The following is a 14,882-nucleotide window of genomic DNA, read 5'->3' on the forward strand; positions in this document are numbered from 1 at the left end:
AGTATGAATAATAGTAGCCTTTGGGGACTAAGGAAGAAAGTGTGTGTGTGTGTGTGTGTGTGTGTGTGTGTGTGTGTGTGTGTGTGTGTGTGTGTTACACATGTCTTCCAAGCATTAGTCTTCTCAACTCCAGAGTCACCTTCTTGTAATACATTTTGGGGAGCAAAGGAATGTGTGCCTTCCTGGTCATCACCCTGACTCCACTGTCCCCATTATTTCTAAACTAGTCCCCATTCCAAAGTCTTTATACAGGCCTGTCGGAAGACAGTCGGTCATGATGCCAAGTTCCTCTTCAGTCGCTCCTGCACACTGGCAGGTGGTGGTGGGCACTGGATTTATGAAGAGCCACCAAGGGGTGCCCATGGGGAACCTTATTCTCAGAACTGAGGACGGTGGCCTCAAGTCCTCCCTGGGAAAGCTTGCTTTCTTACCAACTTGATAGATGAGTTCTAGGTGCTTTAAGAGGGGGGGCTTGTTTCCACAGTCTGAAGGAGCTCAGGAAACTTGACAAAGGAGTTCCCGTCAAGAGCCTCAATTCCAGCCTTGCTCCTGGGACTGGGGTCTTCCTGTGGTTCCCTTTAAGATGCTTTCTGTGATGGTCTAGGCTCCGGGGTTATAATAAGTGGTTGACATGACATATTGACATAACATTATTACACTAATGCTAGTCACTGTGTTCTGTCTAGGAGATGTCACAGGGAATATCTGCATGCCTTCATAGGTCTATTAGTTACTTTTCTGTGGCTCTGAGAAAGCACCACAACCAAGACAACTTAGAGAAGAGTTTATTTGGGCTTAGGAGTCCAGAGGACCCAGAGTCCATCATAGTGACAAGGCATGGTGGCGGCAGCAGGAAGCTGAGGGCTCATGTCCTTGACCACAAGCATGAAGCAAAGAGTCAACGGAAAGAAGAGTCTTTAGACACTCAAAACCCTCCTCTAATAACATACGCCCCCCCCAACAAGGCCACACCTCCTAAGGTTCCCCCAATGGCATCACCGCTGGAGGTGGAGGGTTCACAGAGCCATGGGGGACATTCTCATTCAAACCAACTCACTGGATCACAGAGCATCACAAGGGACTGGAGAAATGACTCAATGGTTAATTAAGTGTGCCTACTTCTCTTCCAGAGGATCCAAGTTTGGTTCCTAGTACCCATATCAGGTGCTGCAAGTTCAGCTCCAGGTGATCCAACGCCCTCTTTTGGCCTTCTTGAGCACTGCAGTCAAGTGCACATACTTACACTGACACAGATATACATACACAGACACAGAGAAAGAGAGGAAAGACAGACAGGTAGACAATTTAAAATGAATATTTTTAAAATAAAATATTTATCCTCATACTGGATTGCCTTGTCCAGCCCTAATACATGGGGAGGTGCTTAGTCTTACTGCAACTTGGTATGCCATGTTTTGTTGATACTCGTGGGAGACCTGCCCTTTCCTAAACAGAAATGGAGGAGGAGTAGATTGGAGATGGGAACAGAGGATGGTGTGGGGAAGGGACTGGGAGGAGAGGAGGAAGGGGAAACTGCAGCTGAGATATAAAAATAATAGCAAAAAGCCGGGCGGTGGTGGCGCACGCCTTTAATCCCAGCACTTGGGAGGCAGAGGCAGGCGGATCTCTGTGAGTTCGAGGCCAGCCTGGTCTACAAGAGCTAGTTCCAGGACAGGCACCAAAAACTACAGAGAAACCCTGTCTCGAAAAAATAAAAAAATAAAATAAAAAAATAATAGCAAAAATTGAGAAGCATGTTTGGACAGAGCCACCGAAGTCCACTGGAGTGAGTATCAGCAACCAAGGTCTGTCTGTGGCTCAGTGCCCCTTTCTGGAACTGTGTGTGTTCTTCTCTGTAGCTCTCCACCTGGACCAGTCTTGGCCCATCCTTCTCTCCACAGACCATCCTTTTCTGCTTCTTCGCATCCACAAGACACAAACAGCAGCTCCATCATCCAGGCTCAGGCCCCACCTCTAGACCAATACTCTACCCTTGAGTCCATTGTCTCCTAGCATAGACCAGAGCCTCCCTCTGCCCAGATGTCCATCCAGGGTCAGGGACAGAGTAGGGGACACACAGAGATGCTGGGGCATAAGAAGGAGAGGCAGATTTTCTTAGGAGGTTTCTGGGTGGGGAGGAACAAAGGTAGATTTTTAACTTGGTATTTGCTGAGAAGCTTCTGTGACAGTCTGAGCTTGGCAGGAGGAGAACAGCATGCTGTCCGGGACTGGAGATGTGTAGAGTATTTGTCTGGCATGCATGAAACCCTGAGTTCAACCCCCAGCAGCCCATAAAATAGATATGGTAAAAGTAGGCATGGTAGCATGCTCCTGTAATCTCAGTACTCTGGAGGTAGTAGCAGGATCAGAAGTTTCAGGTCATTTTGAGCTACATAGTGAGACCAGCCTAAGCTACATTAGATTCAAAAAGAAAAAAAAAAGTGAAGACAAAGTTTATTGTCTGAGAACACCTGAGGTCAAAGATGAGGTCAACTAGGGATGCTCTTTGCTGCCTCTAGTACTATGGCCTCCCTCAAGGTCTCTGTCTACCACTCTAAGCCAGCAGGCACTTCCCTCAGAACCACCGAGGAACAGGGCCCTCTGCGGCACTCCCTGCCCCTGCTCATTCAACCAATGCCCAGACTGTCTTCTGCAGGTGCGGATCTGGGAGATCCCTGAGGGCGGGCTGAAGCGGAACATGACTGAGGCACTCTTGGAGCTCCATGGGCACAGCCGGCGTGTGGGGCTGGTTGAGTGGCACCCCACGACCAACAACATTCTCTTCAGCGCTGGCTATGACTACAAGGTGTGGGGCCTGGGTGTGGGGCAGCCCGGCTAGAGCTGGGGGCGGGGGGCAGAGGGAATGGATCATAGCCTAGGCTTGTTGACTGGCGTGGTCCATTCGCTCAGTCATTCATCCAGTCGCTCATTCACTCTGTGTGAGACTGAGCATTTCCTGTGCACACTTTTTTTCCTGGGGAACCTGGGGCCTTAAGGCATCTTTTTTCCTATCTTCTCTGGAGTTTTGTGGACTAGAAGAGAATGCCCATATCCTTTGCCTGGTAACTTCCTAACCAAGAGATAGTCATACATCCTGGTAGGAAAAGTAAGCAACCCAAGCTGCAGGGGTACAGGGCAAGTTGCAGCCCCAAACCCTATCATGCCCGCCATCTGGGCCCAGGCCTGGGATGTCTCTCTTTGTTTCTTGAAGGAACCAAGTCAAGACTGGTACTGGGACCTGTTGGGGAAGCTCAGTGGATATATGTTGGTTACTTTTCTGTCTGTTGTGACCAAATGCCTAACAAGAAACCATTTCAGGAAGACATTGTTTTGGCTCACAGTTTATTCTTCCATGATGGCAGGAGCATGAGGTAGCTGGTCACACAGCATCTGTGGTCAGGAAGCAGAGAGGAATGCTCGTGCTTAGCGGGTTTTTCTCCTTTTCATTCAACTGCAGCCCCCAGAGCAGTACTGTCCACACGAGGTAGATCTTCCCACCTCAGCTAACCTGGTCCAAAAACACCTCACAGATACGCCCAGAGCATTGTCTTCAGATCTTGTCAGGGTGATGATCGTAAACATTGGAGTGTAGTTGAGATGCATCTGCCTCTCTATACAGAGCCCTTGACTGTGTGCCTGTATCCCACCATAGCCCAGGCCTTGTGCAGACAGCTCCTGCCAGGTCTGTTGGTGTGGATGGAGGGCAGGCACCCAGGGCCATGGCAGCTGCTAACTTTGCCTCCTGCGTGTCTGCCTTCACAGGTCCTCATCTGGAACCTGGACATAGGCGAGCCAGTGAAAATGATTGACTGCCACACGGACGTGATCCTCTGCATGTCCTTCAACACAGATGGCAGCCTGCTCACCACCACGTGCAAGGACAAGAAGCTTCGCGTGATTGAACCCCGCTCTGGCCGCGTGCTGCAGGTAGAGCATTTTGTTGACACGAAGGAGGTGTTAAGAGGCTGTAGAGGAAAAGGGGGTTGTGCCGGGGCCCCGTTTGCACTCCTCTTCCCACACCTGCGGCTCAGCTTGTTGGCCTAGGGCCATTCTCAGCCTGTAGGAATGCTGACTTGTTCTGGGCAGGAAGGAACCAGAGGACTTGAAGACTCTTTCCTGTCATAGTGACATCTCCTCTAAATGGGGTTCTTCAGCCTTCTGCAGTAAACCTTCAGTCCCAGAGTCCCAGGGGTTAACCAAGTCCCATCGTGGGTAAAGAGGGAGGGGACTTTGAATTCACCACCCAGCCACCTGCGCAGGATGATCCTGGGGCAAGGGACACACGACTCCAGCTCCACAGATGGGTCCACACGGGGAGCCTGGTGCTGAGGTCAGTCCCCCAGTCTCAGATTAAGAGGTCTGAGTGCTAATTGGGAATTACCAAGGATGGTTTCTTGAGCTCTTACCACATGGCAACCATACAGCTCTGGAGGATGGAAAATATGGATGGGTAGGACAGGGGATGGGAAGTGCTTGGTTAAGAAGAAGAGGTTGATAGGTTTGTGCCTACTGTGCACAAAGCCCTGGCTTTGATCCCAGCACTGTCTGAAACTGTATGTGTGGTCCATGCCTGGGATCCCAGAACTTGAAGACAGGCAGGAAGATGGGGAATGATTCTTTCCAGGAAATGTGTGGATTAAAACGTTAACCTAGCCTTCCCTATTTCCGCTGCTCTGGGTAATGCAGGGCTCTTGCTTCCGTTCTTGGGGAACTGTCATTCCTTTCAACTCTGTACAGAACCACATGTTGAGGGTCCTGGCTCACCTATAGTCTCTGTCCCCACCAGGAGGCAAACTGCAAAAACCACAGAGTGAATCGGGTAGTGTTCCTGGGCAACATGAAGCGGCTCCTCACAACAGGGGTCTCCAGGTGGAACACGAGACAGATCGCCCTCTGGGACCAGGTCAGCCACGGGGATGCCAGCAGGAGGGCAAGGAGAGGCAGGCAGCCTAGATCTGAGCTTCTGGGACCTCTGATTTCCAGATGGGGCAAGAGCAGAGTGAGGTCTGTGGTCTGGGTGCCTGAGGCCTCCATGCAGGTGGAGAAAAAATACACTAGAAAAGAAAAGGGCTGGAACAAGGCGTGTGTGGAGGAGGGACCAAGAAGCGCTGCTTCCAGTGGTCTTAACATCGGCCCATTCTGTGCGGAGAGTGGCCAGGACAGGGCTGCCTCAGGTGGAGCTTAGATGGTACTCACAAACCCACCTGGACATGGGCGTACATCTGGGGCCCTTAGGGTCCCCAAGCCACTGAGTCGTTTTTACAAATCAGCATGAGCTCGGCTTGGCTGCACTGCCCCAGCTCCATGCCCATTGGCATGTATCTGTGCCACCCTCCAGCAGGCCTGGCTGGTCTCCTGGATTTGTAGGGTGGTGGCCACCCCTTGCAATCTTCGTCCCTGTTCTCTCACTCGCCTCCCCTCGCCCCACCAGAGCGGTACAATGGGCCAGCAACCAGGCCTGGAGGTCAGCAGTGATGGCCGAAGTGAATGCCAACCCCCTTGTGTGGCTTGAAGACAGGCCCGTTTTCTGTTCTCAGCTAACACAGAGGACAGAAAGCCATTCCTCAGGTCCATCCGGTTTCATGCTGGCTGTGTTCTGAGGAGAGCTGCCCATGGCTCAGACAGGTAGAAGCGAGAATGGCCTAGAAGGCCATGCGGTGAGAAGCAGGAGCAGCCATCTGGGTTTGGGTTAAAGGAGGCACTTCCTGGGAAAGCCAGGTCCCTGCTGGCACAGCCTCTGATGGCATCACCAGCAAGGATCAGACAGAGACCTCAGAAGATGGATCCTGGGACCAGAAAGGCTTCCAGACCATGCCTGGCCCACCTGCGAGATACTTGCAGCCTTTCTTCCAACCCACGTCAATCCAGCGTCCTGGGGAGTCTTCAGAGAAGGGGCGGTAGCTCTGGTGGCTGTATGGGAAGTGGGAGGGGTGTGCTCTCCTAAATGCGGACTGACCCCCACCCCCTCCCTGCAGGAGGATCTGTCCATGCCAATGATTGAGGAAGAGATCGATGGGCTCTCAGGCCTCCTGTTCCCATTCTATGATGCGGACACCCACATGCTCTACCTGGCTGGAAAGGTAGTGGGGTGAGGGAGGACGGCCAATTAGTGGGAGACTCCAGTCCCTGTTAGATCTTCACTCTTGCCTTGCCCCTCAGAAAACCAACCTAACCTTGTGGCTACCCACGAGAGCCCAGCCCCTGGCTGTCACCACTTCCAGCTGCACCCCTCTTGTTCAGCGTCAGTCACTGAGAACTCCTTACGGGACAAGCTAGGGCGGAGGAATAAACATCTAACCCTGACGTGTAGACAGTGATGAATGGCAGAAGAAGAAACATCCATCAAGAGATCTTTGAATATGGACACTTCAGAAAGGCTCTGCATACATGATAAAAACCAACTACACCACATACATCACACCACACACCACACTGCACATATAATGTACATACCACATACATTCCATACAGACTGACTGCACTATAGATACATACCACAATATAAGCCACACAGCACGTCACACAGACTCTACATACATACATACATGTCAGACTATACATACATACCACAATGCATACAAACCACACACCACACCATACATACACACATACCATACCGTACATACTTGGCATATCACACACATGCCACATCACACCATATACATTACAGCATATACACACTGTACAAACATACCATGCTGCACACAGCTCACACACAAACACACTGCACACATATCATCCAGATCTCACACGCCATACAGACACACACTGTGAGCACACATATGTGATACACACATATTACCTGTACACCATCCCATCTCCACCCCTGCCTCCAGTAGAGCTACCAAAGTCTAAACTACAGGTCTCCTTGGTCTCCTGGCCACTTCTGAGGTCCAAGAGCAGCTCTCTTCTATAGCCCCCTGGGGCTGGGTTTGCTGGACCCTGCCCTCCATCCTCACTGCCTCTCTGCTACCCTCAGGGGGATGGCAACATCCGGTACTATGAGATCAGCACCGAGAAGCCCTACCTGAGCTACCTCATGGAGTTCCGCTCCCCAGCCCCACAGAAAGGCCTAGGTAAGGATCCCGAGATCCCTAGGATCTCAGCATTCTGCCGACAAGATGGCGTTGGCATGTGCCTCACTCCCTTGAGACAGTAGTCAGACTCCAAAGCCACACTCAATGGGCAGGTGGGAATGGGACCCACAGGTGCTATTTCAGCCAGCAGCTGTCCCTAGAGCCAGGCCCATCACTCATGGCACTACTTGGCCATCTCTGTCCAGCAACAGCCTGCAGGGCATGGCCACTGGGTCTTCTTCCCCAGCTCTCTGTAGATGGAGAGACTCACTCCAGAGTGGGTCTTACATGGTTCAAGGTTGACTAGTGGCTCTGAAGCCAGGACTCCAGCCCCAAGCTACAGCCCTGGTCTGGCCCAGCAGAGCAGACAAAAGTTGCACCATTCTCCTAAGATTCCAGCTCCCAAAGAGGGAAACGGAAGATTGTGAGTTCAAGGTCAGACTGGGGGCTGTGAAGTGAGACTGTCGCAGTGAAGAAAAAGAGAGGAGGAGAGCTAGGTGGAAGGGAGGGCATTCTATAATTCTCTTTGGAAGAGTAGCGTCCATTCCAGCGGGAAACACCAACAGCCCTCACTCACATTCACAGTACGAGAGAGACACAGGTACCTGCCTGCGCTTGGCACGCTGCCAGGCAGGTGTCTTTGTGCTTCATTCTCCAGTGGCCTCACCACACGGGGCCGTTTCTGCTCAAACAACCAAAAGTTCAGAGTTAGCGGTTTCTCTGAGGACTTCTGTGTGGAAAAAGACAGAGTCCCACTTCCAACTCAGTTTGTGGAACCACTGGCTGAGCTCTTAGTACCCTGCCTCCTTGGAGAAGCCATTCTACTAGGGACATCATGGCTAGTGAAACACAGACAAGACACACACGTACTGTTGGTTCTAGAAGATAAACAACGGAAGTCCTCTCTTGGGCTGTATTGAAGCCTCTAAATGAGTGGGGGATGGGCTTTGCCCTCCATTTTCTTCTCTACAGACTGAGACTCAGAGCTTAGGGAAGGACAGTTCATCCCAGAAGGTGCTGGGCCCTGCAGCCTTGCTATAACTTTACATGTTGCGTTTGAGGCCAGCCTGAAATACGTGGCTTTGCCTCTGCCCTCCCGCCTCAAGGAAGTGACCATCTAAAGGCAGAGACTGACTCAAGACATCATGGTCACCCCTCGGTCCTCTGGATGGATTTTGCCCCCAAATAAGAACATTAGGCAGTGAGCGGGGACAGAGAGAGTCCCCATAAAGCCATGCCTCTCTTCATAGGTGTCATGCCCAAACATGGGTTGGATGTGTCCGCCTGTGAAGTGTTCCGCTTCTACAAGCTGGTGACACTCAAGGGCCTGATTGAACCTATCTCTATGATTGTGCCCCGGAGGGTGAGTGGGGCTGGGCTGCAAAGGGCCCCGTGCTGGACCGTACAAACCAGAAGCCAAGAAAGAGCCAGATGAAAGGTGTCACAGACTAGAATACTCAGGCTCCACCTGGGGCAGAGGGTGGAGAACACTCTCGGGTGGGGGGATGGTTGATTTGCATGAAAGGGAACAGTTCTAGAAGGGAGGCACAGGGAGGGCAATGACGATGCAGGAATGTGCCTGGCTGGATGGCCAAGGCTGGCTCAGCAGTCCCCAGAGATCCTTCTCTTCTCCCGCCTTCATGCAGTCAGATTCCTACCAAGAAGACATTTATCCCATGACACCAGGCACGGAGCCGGCTCTAACCCCAGATGAATGGCTGGGAGGCATCAACCGAGGTACCTCAGCAGGCAGGCGCCACAGAAGGGCCCACGAGGCTTCAGGCTCTGCCTGTCCCTAGTTCACCCTGCTTCCTCTGCATGATCCCCTGTCCAGATGTCGCTTCCTTCCCACACAGCCAGCCAGCTTGCTGCAATGATGACCCCTCACTCTACGGCGCTCCCTGTTAGTTGACACTGTCTCCTTTGCCTTTCTAGATCCTGTGCTGATGTCTTTGAAGGAAGGCTATAAGAAGTCTTCAAAAGTGGTGTTCAAAGCCCCCATCCGAGAAAAGAAGACCGTTGTCGTGAACGGCATAGATCTGTTAGAAAATGTCCCACCCAGGACAGAGAATGAGGTAAGGTGTAGGGTCTCTCCCACTGCTCGGGAAGAGCCAGACCTTTATGGAACTACTATGAGCTTCAGGCTTAGAGGCTAGCTCTATTCTGGGATATTTTTCTTTCAGTGACAAATTCTGGAAGTAGCATGTGGTTGGCTTCCTTTGCCTCTGACCTCAATGACTAGAGGCTGGGAAGTCAGAAAGATCTGCCCCCTCCAACCTCAGATTCACTGACACAGGGGTTGAGCATCTCCTCATGAATCCACCATGGAGCCTTACTGTCAGGTGTTGCCATGGGGATTATAAATTACCAACGAACAGGATCCAGCCAGGCCTCGTCATCAGAGCCCACTAGCCTTCTTGTTTGATGGTCTGTCATGTTTCCTGCCTCAGTGGAAGAGGCTGAATGTCTTTGAAAGGTTTTTTTTGTTTTGTTTTGTTTTTTTTTGTTTTTTTTTTTTTGTAACGCCTAGAAGGGGTGCAAGCCCATTCTGGGAGAGCTAGAGTGGAGCCATTCTTGACCATGTCCTCTGAAGTTATCCCCATTCAGTTTGTACGGCCAGGCCCACATGCCAACACAGCTCAACTCAGCTCAGCTGGCAGCTACAAATTGCCTACTCTGTGCCAGGCCCTTGGCCTGCTGCAGCTGGAAGAGTGATTGGCTGAATGAGCCCATCTGTGTGTGGATACTGGCTCTGCCATTTCCTGGCTGGGACAGAGTGAGTTTCCTGACTTTTCCAACTGCTGTGACATTTAAGAGACAGGGCATGAATACCCAATAGTCTTTGCAGCTCATGCTAAGTGCTCAAAGAGGCCAGCTGTGCTAGGTCTGTATTTCTGTGTGATAAATTCCCCCAGAGAATATTAACTTCACCCCATGTATTAGCTACTTGTCTCATTGTTGTGACCAAAATACCTGAAGGAGCCAGCAGAGAGGGTTTATTTGGGCTTACAGTTCAAGGGGATACGGTCCATTATGGTAGGGAAATCATGGCAGCATTAGTAGGAGACATCTGGTCACATCACCTCCACAGTCAGGAAGCAGAGAGTGAACAGAAAGTTCAGCAGTTATAAAACCTCTACTGTCACCCTAGCGACCTACTTCATCTGGGGAGACATTGCCTCCTAAAGGCTCCACAACTTCCCCAAATAGCACCACCCATTGGAAACCAAGTATGAAACACATGAGCCTCTGGGGTGCATTCAACACTCACTTAAAGCACAACACCTCACAAAGGTTTGTCAGCTCATGGAGTCTATGGGATCCTGTGGTTCAAGTCTCTCATGAAGCTGCAGTTATGTTAGCTAGGGCTGCAATGACATCCCAGGCCCTAGGTAAGGAAGGACCTGCTTGGATACCCACTCACATGGCTGCTGTCACACTGAGGGCCTCAGTCCTCACTGTCTACGCCAAATGGATTTCCCGTGCTAGCTTTAACCTTGGCAGCCAGCTTCCAATTGAGCAAGAGAGGAGCCCAAGATGGAGCCAAAATAGTTCTGTAATCTAATCTGGAGAAGACACATCATTGTTCCTGTCGTACCCAGTTAGCAAACACAAGCTCTTAGGTCTAGTTCAGTCTCAAAGGGGGAAGAATAACACAGTGCCATCTTAGACTAGGCTGCTGGTCCACAAATGTAGGCTCTTGCCATCATTAATAAAAATCAGACTGCACTCGACCTCAGGAATCGCCTTAAAAGAGAACTTCACAGGCAACTTGATCACTGGCATGAAAAGTGTGTATGTGGGCTGGGGATGTGGCTCAGTGGGTAAAATCCTTGTCTAGCATGCTCAAGGACCTGGGTTCAATACCCAGGACCATATAAATTGGGCATGGTGATAGACACCTGTAATCCCAGCCCTTTTGAGATAGAATAGCCTGAGCTAGAGACCTGGGAGAAGGAGGGGAAGGAAGAGGAATAAATGTGGGGTTATGTAGATGTAGAATATTTCTAGAATGGATGAAATCTTGTGATAAACAGGATTCTTTTCAAAATAGCCAGGAGGAGGGCAGCACAGGGTAGTGGTGGGAGAATCGGAGCAGGGGTGAATGCAGGCACTATGGAGTTTCTGGTACTGTTTCCTAGTTTTGTTTATATTTAATATTCAGTCTTTTACACATTTTTAAAGTACTCTGCCTTTTGAGTGTAGAGATGTGGGTTGTTGAAATAGCCCAGGTGAGAAATAGCGAGGGTTGGAACTCCGTCTCAGGCCTGAGGGTGGAGAGGAAGGGTTGGAGGGGATTAAGTGGAGTGACATCCAGCTACAGAGATGTCCATCTGGATGGACCTGAGGATGGGAACATTCACAGGTTCTCTGTCTTGAAGAACAAAACAAACAAAAAAGTCATTAGGAGCTGGGCAGGGTGGCATATACCCCTCTCTGTACCCAGCACTCATTCTCGGGAGACAGAAGCAGAAGCAGATGGCACTCAAGCCATCCTCCTCTACCTCGCAGCAAGTTCCCATGTAGCCAACTTGAGCTACAAGGAAGAAGAAAACGAAGGCGAGAAGGGAGGGAGGGAAAAGAGAGAAGAAAGAAAAGAAGTAGAGGCAGGAGAATCAGGGGTTCAAAGCCAGCCTCAGTTATATGACAGAGTGGGCTGCACATGAAACCCTATCTCAAACAAAGGCTGTAGGTTCGGACCTAAGAAGGGGAAAGCTTGGGATGCTAGGAACTGGCCTCTCTCGGGCAGGTCTGCTTGGCCAGCAGGCTTTCTGTTCTCTCCTCACGGGTAGCTAGGAGCCCTGGAGGGGTGAGCCTGGAGAATAATTGCAGGGAGCGTGATTGGCTGTCCCAGGGTGGCAGGAGGCATGGGGAAGGTGAAGAGGCAGGGCATGCCTGGGTGGGGTGATATATCTGAGAGCCCTGGTCCTCCAGAGTCCTCCTCACCAGCTTTCTCCCTGCACCCCTTGCTGCACCCCAGCTCCTCAGGATGTTCTTCAGGCAGCAGGATGAGATCCGGAGGCTGAAGGAGGAGCTGACACAGAAGGACATACGGCTCCGTCAGCTCCAGCTGGAACTGAAAAACCTGCGCAACAACCCCAAGAACTGTTAGCCCCTCCGCGGGCTGTTTTCCAAGCCAATCTCTCCGTTGTTTCTACTGGTCCCTAAACTGCCCCTTATCTATGGAGCCCAGAGACAGGGCCTGAACTGGAGCTGGGGACCGGTCGGTAGACCCCCATCTACCACCTCAAGAACTGGAAGCTGACCTTTGACCTCCTGACTTCATGCTAATACCAGTCCCTCTGCCTCTCCTGGAGAGCCCACCCCTGACTGCCAGCCCCTTTCCCTGCAACCCCATGAGCCAGGCTTCCCCTTGGCTCCCTGCAGGATGCCCTCCAAGGGATGGAGAGAGCAGGATTACAACCTGATTTAGAACTTGAATCTGTCCCCTGCAGAGGGGCTCCCAGGACCTGTCTACACAGGGATTAGTTGCTCCCGGTCCCAGCTCCCAGCGTCACTTCTGAAGCACAGTGAGGTCTGGGTTGAGGGTGGAGTGCTCTGCCCACCTCCTGCCTCATTCTGCTCCCAGCTGCCCTGCAAGCCAAGTTCATCTCACCCAGTGGCGAGCACCTGGCAGCCTGCCCTTTTCTTTCTGAACTCTCCCCCATCCGCTTGTCTTCAGGGAACGAAGAGGACACTCTCCAAGGCCATAATGACCCCTTGCCTTCCCCCGTGGTTCTCTTCAAAGCTCTTACACCCCTTTTCCATTGACTTTGTGATCCAGGCAGGGTAGGGATTCATGTCCCCATTTGTCAAATGACGGAACTGAGGGTTGCAATCAGGTTTCAACTTAAGAAATCATCCAAAGGGGCAGCAGCAGACAAAGTACCCTTGGCATCCAGACCCCCTGGCCAGGGCCTTTCCCAGTGCATTAAGACGCCAATCCCTTTGTGGACTCCCCCAGAATGAGGCCTGGAAGCCACTTCTATCTACTGTCTGCCCAACACCAGTAGTGCCAACATGCCATACTGCCCGGTTGAGGCCCCTCACACTCCGTGCCCCTGGGTTCTCCTGACCTGAACTCTTTGCCCACATCCCCCCCAGGGGGCTCCATCTGAGATGAGGCCTCTTCCTGGAAGTTGAGGCTGAGAAGGGCAGAGCTTGGCCCTAGGGCAGGCAGAGCAAGGGTCTGGTAGCTTCCAGGGATGCTCTGCCTGTGTCTCCTGCTGCCTTCCCCTTCCCCCTTTCAGCCTTACACACGCAGGAGGACCACAGCCACTCCATCCACACAGCACTTTGTAGTCTCCCAGATTTTTGACACATAGATCTCACACATAGCATCTGCCCTACTTTACAGTGAAGGAAACAGGGACGTGGCCCTCGGGTGCACAGCTCTGAGATGCTACATCTCCTTTGGTCTGCTATAGGCTTGCTTTACTCCCTCTTCCCATTCTCCGCCTACCACAGGGAACTCAAAAGCACGATGGCAGTCACCGCCGTCTGGGCAGAGGAGATGTGGGTATCTCTGTCGTTGCCTGGGGTCTGCTACACACAGGACACTCCTTGCCTGTCCTTTCTGTGGCCACCCTGCAAAACTTCCCAACCACAGAGGCCCTGCTGGGGAGCTGGGAAATGAGATCCCCCAGTCTTGGGGCCTCTCCTCTTCGACCAATGATGTTTCCTGCTCCCAGCCTGCTGAAGTAGCTTCTCCTCCCGCACTACCACAGCTAGACTTCCTGCTCTCATCGCCTCCTCCACACTTCTGGAACTTTCTTTCTTTCCATCGACCTTTGTGGTCTTCTGTGATTATTTATGCTGCCTCCCAAGGATAGAATTGAAATAAAATGTTTTCACTTATTAAGCTAAGGCATGGCCATGTCATTTAACCCCAGGGAGATCCTACTTTGGTCACCACATTGTCCCTATGGTTAGCCACACACTCACGGCTCCTTCGTCTTTCTGAAATGACAGCTACCTGTACAGCTCTCCCGCCACATCTGTACAGCTCTCCTTGACAGCTACCTGTACAGCTCTCCCGCCACATCTGTACAGCTCTCCTACCACATCTCTACAGCTCTCCCGCCACACCTGTACAGCTCTCCCGGCTCATCTCTACAGCTCTCCCACCACACCTGTACAGCTCTCCACCACATCTGTACGGCTCTCCTGCCACATCTGTATGGCTCTCCCGCCACGCTCTATACAGCTATTCCACCATATTCTGTTCATCTGGCACTTTTTTAATTGTGGGCCCAACGGTGCTTTGCTGTGGGGCCTGCCCTGTACACTGTATGAGTGCTCGTCAGTGTCCCTGACCTAACACATTAGATGTCATAGCAATCTGTACTTAGTACCTCTGTGGATATCAGAATCACCCCAATTCAAAACTACTGTTCTGGGGTTGGTGAGGTGGCTCAACAGGAAAAGGGACCTGCCACCAAACCTGACAACCTGAGTTGGTAGGAGGAGAGAACTGACTCCCTATAATTGTCCTCTGACCACCACACATTTGACACGGCTCTCCTGTGCACTTGCACACACACACACACACACACACACACAAATATTACAGTTTTTAATGAACTACTTCCTACAGTTACTCAAAAGGTATTTTCTATATAGGGTCTCATACCTATGATTCTACCAAAGGCTGAGGCAAGAGGATTATCAAGAGTTCCATTCCAAACTGAGATACACAGCAAGACCCTATCTGAGAAGAGGTCTACTCTAGGGAGTAGTTCAGTTGGTAGGGTGTTTACCCAAAATACACAAAGCCCTGGATGTGGTCATACCACATAAACTGGG

At 51.4% G+C, this 14,882-nt stretch overlaps 1 protein-coding gene across 1 annotated transcript in view; it reads left to right on the top strand.

Moving 5' to 3' along the window:
- The window catches only part of Coro2b (coronin 2B), a 114,146-nt gene extending 100,203 nt beyond the window's left edge, over positions 1-13,943 (top strand). The window contains exons 4-12 of the mRNA XM_005347799.2: positions 2,657-2,806; positions 3,763-3,927; positions 4,787-4,903; positions 5,976-6,080; positions 6,980-7,076; positions 8,327-8,439; positions 8,723-8,813; positions 9,012-9,151; positions 12,058-13,943. Of these exons, the coding sequence (XP_005347856.1) occupies positions 2,657-2,806; positions 3,763-3,927; positions 4,787-4,903; positions 5,976-6,080; positions 6,980-7,076; positions 8,327-8,439; positions 8,723-8,813; positions 9,012-9,151; positions 12,058-12,189 (1,110 nt within the window). The 3' untranslated portion in view covers positions 12,190-13,943. The remainder of the gene's footprint in view (positions 1-2,656; positions 2,807-3,762; positions 3,928-4,786; positions 4,904-5,975; positions 6,081-6,979; positions 7,077-8,326; positions 8,440-8,722; positions 8,814-9,011; positions 9,152-12,057) is intronic.
- The last annotated feature ends 939 nt before the right edge of the window (positions 13,944-14,882 follow it).

This window comes from Microtus ochrogaster, chromosome 5 (genome assembly GCF_000317375.1).
Source record: "Microtus ochrogaster isolate Prairie Vole_2 chromosome 5, MicOch1.0, whole genome shotgun sequence".
NCBI classification, from domain to species: domain Eukaryota; kingdom Metazoa; phylum Chordata; class Mammalia; order Rodentia; family Cricetidae; genus Microtus; species Microtus ochrogaster.